The sequence below is a fragment of the Dendroctonus ponderosae genome, unplaced genomic scaffold (genome assembly GCF_020466585.1).
Source record: "Dendroctonus ponderosae isolate FM_Combo_2020 unplaced genomic scaffold, Dpon_F_20191213v2 Dpon_F_20191213_10, whole genome shotgun sequence".
In the NCBI taxonomy this organism is placed as follows: Eukaryota; Metazoa; Arthropoda; class Insecta; order Coleoptera; family Curculionidae; genus Dendroctonus; species Dendroctonus ponderosae.
Genome location: NW_026017111.1, coordinates 4,732,804 through 4,737,903, shown reverse-complemented (window position 1 = coordinate 4,737,903; position 5,100 = coordinate 4,732,804). Strand labels below are relative to the sequence as shown.

General features: G+C 37.6%; 1 protein-coding gene across 1 annotated transcript; it reads left to right on the top strand.

Moving 5' to 3' along the window:
* Nucleotides 1-1,113: 1,113 nt before the first annotated feature.
* LOC125502365 lies at nucleotides 1,114-2,212 on the top strand (the record flags this gene model as incomplete). Its single annotated transcript, XM_048661976.1, is given in 1 exon segment — nucleotides 1,114-2,212. A coding segment is annotated over 1 exon segment (806 nt), but the record flags the coding sequence as incomplete, so codon positions are not given.
* Nucleotides 2,213-5,100: the final 2,888 nt, after the last annotated feature.

The window sequence follows — 5,100 nt, the reverse complement described above, 5'->3', positions numbered from 1 at the left end:
AAGAAAAGAAAATGAATATGAACCAGACGATGAAATTCCACTTGGCGAATGGTTAGAAAAGTATAAAGACTCTAACTACGAGTATGACACAAACGAAAATGTCCCAATGTTGTCGAAGAACAAGTTAAAACCAAATTGAGTGATTTCAATTTCTTCGAATATAAGAGCATTAATAATGGCATTCTTACAAGAGAAATGATGACCGATAAGCAAATTATAGACTCCGTAACCTACAAACAAAAATTACAGACTTTATGAAGTAGATTTCAAATTGAATTTTGTTTATCTTTTTGTGTTCTTTTTAGTCATACCTACTAACTTCTACTACTCTATGTAAAAATAACGAAATAAAATAAACCACGTGTTTTTGTATTATTATTCGCTTATAGCAAACTCCGAATATAACGAACTAGTTTTAGTTCATTTTTCAAGTTTGTTATATCCGGACTCAACTGTATTTGCATTAATAATGTACTTTACCATAATCGCAATCACGGCCTGCAAATCTCGAAGATAAATCCAAAATGTTTATGGCACTAAGTTGGGCGTGAACGCACTCAGTTCTGTGACGGATGCCAATTGGGCCGCCCCAGGATGACAGTAAACGTCACAAAGTCCCCGAATTAAAACACCGATTTTTTTGCTACCTTTGCACTAGCGACCGGAAAACTACCACAAAACGGTAGATCGGACCTTTCCGTTTTGGAAAATCACCAACATTCCGCTCCGAAAACGAAACCAGCCCGAGTTTTTTGAAATTTTAACAGAGCAAAATCGGAATTGCACAGTTTTTACCCTTAAACACAAACTAATCACCGGCGCATACACTGATTAAATCTCGCGCAAACGATGACAAGTACTTAAACAAAAGCCGCCGTGTTGCCAAATAAGGGAATCAGTTGACGTTTCTGGTTGGCAATAAATTAATTATTATTGACGGCTGATTTTTCTGGAAATGCTTCAATAAAAAATGCGTGGTAATTGCCCAAACTGACTCAAACTAATGGTCATGAATACACTAACGAGGCGCACAACCTTTGAAGCTCCATACTCACAAGACTCACAAAACCTACCCATCATTAAAAAATCTAAAATCAGTTTTTTCTTGTGCAGCTGGAGACGTGAAGACCCTGAGCGATGGCACGATTGTGAAAACCACTCGCACAGTCACTCGGCACACTGGCCAAGCGATGAACGAGATTCGCAAATCGTCCTCACAAACGCACGTTCAACAGTCGGAGAGCCATGTGGAGAAGCGCAGCCAGAACAACATCATCCAGTCCGCCTCCAGCCAGACGAACCTGGTGGAGAAACGCGACCAGGGCTCGCACCATCGCAAGAGCACAGTCAGCTCAGAAGAGATCAACAACCAGATTCTGCACCGCAAAGGTATGCACACATCTACTGAAGCGCTGCACGCTACCAGTGCCTCAGCTCTGGACATGCGGAAGTCCGTTTGCAACATCCAAGATCAGGGCCGAACCGTGGTGAACACCGATCGGCATAGTTTGAGTTCGATGCACCGCTCGCACCAAGAAGCCAGCAGCAATGCGAACAGAAGAAGCCTCCAGTCGTCCTCGACAGTCTACCAGACGATTGAACGGCCTCAGAAGATCGTGCGCAAGGACAATCTGGCCATTGGAGGGCACTTTTATGGGAAGTCTGAGGCGAACTCTTATGGGGAGTTTACCAAGCAGCAGAACGTCCAGAAGGTGGAGCGCGTTACAAGGCGCTCGAACGTTTCCAATATCACACTAGGTGATAGTAATGTGCATGTGGTTACTTCGTACAAGAAGGAGTACGCACCGAGGAATATTGGGCCGTGTCCCGCAGTTTTAGTGGACGCGCCCAAAGGCCCATTCAAGCATACCAGAGATACAAAGTCGCACAAATTTTACATGCCGATAGTTACCAAGTAATAATTGGCAGGTAAAGTCTGTTCTGGCTGTACGATCATTCCCGAGCTGCAGCAATAACGGAGACTGTTATTAACCACATATTCTAACCTTGTGATACATTTTGTTACTGTTAATGTCCTAATAACGTTTATTTTTTCTAATATTCATTTAGTTATGTATGTATTTGCAATCGATTATTGTGCTTACGGTACGTCGGGTTTTATGCTGGAAGTAACTCCATTTTGTTAGCAAATCGCTTGCCACGCTTGTACCATTTAGTGTAAAACCCAATAAAATGTTCTTATTTATATTTATTATTTTGGTTATTTATTTATTTCGCTTCCTCTGTGTTTGCGTGCTCCAAATCACTTTTCTCTCTATGGGAAAAGTTTTCATTTGGAGACGGTTTTTCGGTCGCAATGTACCGCCAAATAAGACCAACTTATTAGGGCTGGTGTGCAAGGACTTGTAAATAAGTAAATAATTATAATAAAAAGACATTTTCTACATTTATGCCGTTTTATTCCTCATTGTGCAAAAGAGTCTTGGATTAACAGCGTCGTAGGTAAACCTGAGTAACACTCTGTTGAGTTGCGCTTTGGAGTTGTTGTCGCTCTCTGAGTTAATGGGTTATAACTCATGGCCGATGACGGTCAACATATTGCTTTTGCGCATACGATTGCTTGAAACTATTTGGTCTAAAACGAAAAAATCTGGAAATTTTGAAGAAACTTATAACATTTCAGAGCGATGAGGGTGACGAGTTTTCCATATATTGATTATATGCTTTTGCGCTCTCTGGTCGTCTTTTCAGGAAACCTAAATTTTGTCGAAAAAAAAACAAAATAACTTTGTTTCGATTTTGTCCCAAATTCAAAGGTAAAACGGGTGTTCGAAAAAGACGATAAGGAAGACCAAACTGTAAAGACGGCGACTTTTCTTGTAAATCCATATTTTGAAGTTTTTCCATAAAAGACTCTCAGTATGCCAGTATTTTATAGTAAAACGTTAGAAAAAAATGCGTTGTTCTGTTTAGAGAGAGTTTTGTTCAGAAATATTGACCTAAAAGTGAAGAAACCGGAATTTAAATAAACCAAATTATTCACAGCGACAAAAGTGACGAGTTTTCCGAATAATTTCCGAACTTTCACTTGTTCTGTCCGGGAAACTATTTGGTCTAAAACGAAAAAATCTGGAAATTTTGAAGAAACATAACATTTCAGAGCGATGAGGGTGACGAGTTTTCCATATATTGATTATATGCTTTTGCGCTCTCTGGTCGTCTTTTGAGGAAACCTAAATTTTGTCGAAAAAAAAACAAGRTAACTTTGTTTCGATTTTGTCCCAAATTCAAAGGTAAAACGSGTGTTCGAAAAAGACGATAAAGAAGACCAAACTGTAAAGACGGCGACTTTTCTTGTAAATCCATATTTTGAAGTTTTTGCATAAAAGACTCTCAGTTTGCCAGTATTTTATAGCAAAACGTTAGAAAAAAATGCGTTGTTCTGTTTAGAGAGAGTTTTGTTCAGAAATATTGACCTAAAAGTGAAGAAACCGGAATTTAAATAAACAAAATTATTCACAGCGACAAAAGTGAAAAAAGTTTTCCGAATAATTGATTCTAAACGTTCACTTGTTCTGTTCGGGGAAATATTTTTGGGAAAAAATACAGAACAAATTATTAGGCTTTTGTCCAAAAGTCAAAGCTGCAAAAGGTTCCAGAAAAAAATTTACAAAGCTGTTCAGGAGCTGAGTGTTCCAATAAAATTTATATTATAATTTTCACAGAAAATAGCTGAAGATTGTCAGCATTTTAAGTAAAACTGAAAATAATACGTTTTTTTGCGTAGCAAGAATTGCCTAATAGAAACTTTGCTAACACTGGAATGAAATTTTAAAGAAACTTGAAAAATATTAAGAGCGATGAGTGTGGCGACTTTTCCAAATAATCAAATAATTTTTTAAAGCTTTTGCTCTGGACATTTTTTCAAGATAATCTTAATTATTTTCGATAAAAACTGAATACAATTATTTGGTTTTTGTGCCAAATTCGAAGTTGATAAGGATTTTCTTAAGTTGCTTTAATTTCTTGACTTGCAAACTGATGAATGAGGCCAATTTTCTATCAAAATAAATTTTGTAATTTTTGGCTGAAAATACCTCATTGTAGTGAGAAAAGAAGAAAGTTTTTTTTGCGTTTTTTTTATTAAAAACATAGTTGAGTAATCGGTTTTTGAGAAAATCTTCGGGAAAAAAACGGGAGAAATTTATTTTAGTTTTTGTGCCGAACTCGACGCTGAAAAGCTTTTGTAAAATGCCTACAAATCTATAGATTTATCTTATTTTTCGAGTAAAAGACCCCCAGACCGTCAGTATTTTTAAGTGAAACTCTACAAAACAGAGCGATTTTGCGTGGAAAGTAACGCAATCAGTCAAAACTAAAAAACCACATTTTTTGAACATGCTCTACAGTCTTCAGAGGAATGGAGGTGACGATATTTCCAAATAATCTGTTATAAACTTCCGCTATTCTGTTCGTTTTTTGGTAGAAAATTGTTTGATTTTTGTTCCAAATTTGAAGCCGGAATGCAGCACTGCGCCAACTCCTAAAAATTCTCTGAGTTACCCAGGCCTAAGCTATGTCTGGCATAGATGAAAACAAGTGCGCAGTTCTCACGCGCACATACACAGCCGCCCCCGTGTTCCAGTAGGCCGGTCGTCTGATTATAATAGTGTGGAGTCTGTGGGCCGTTTGTGTGTATGTAATAGTGTGTAGTCTGCGCGTCCTTAACGCGTTTTCCGAACTGCTTTCACTAGAAATCGAGCATTTTTTTCACGTTTCATCCATTTTCGCTGGCGAGTTTTATGAACGTTTCACTAATACTGGCATAATTTTACCTTTTAAGTGTTCAGTTTAAAACCCAATGAACGGTTTGTCTAGCAGCTTTGTTCAGAGCTATCGAGATGTGGTCTAAACAACGGCGAAAATCACCAATCAACTTTCGCTGATTCTGTTCGTTTTTTGATAGAAAAGGATTTGATTTTTGTCCCAAACTCGAAGCTGAAAAGGGATTTCAAAACTTTTTACAACGTGAGGAAATGTATTCCATAATTTTTCGCGAAAAATACCCTAAGATTGTCAGTATTTTTAAGTGAATTTTTTATTTAGATTATTTAGAAAAACAAGTAACTTTGCTAAAAC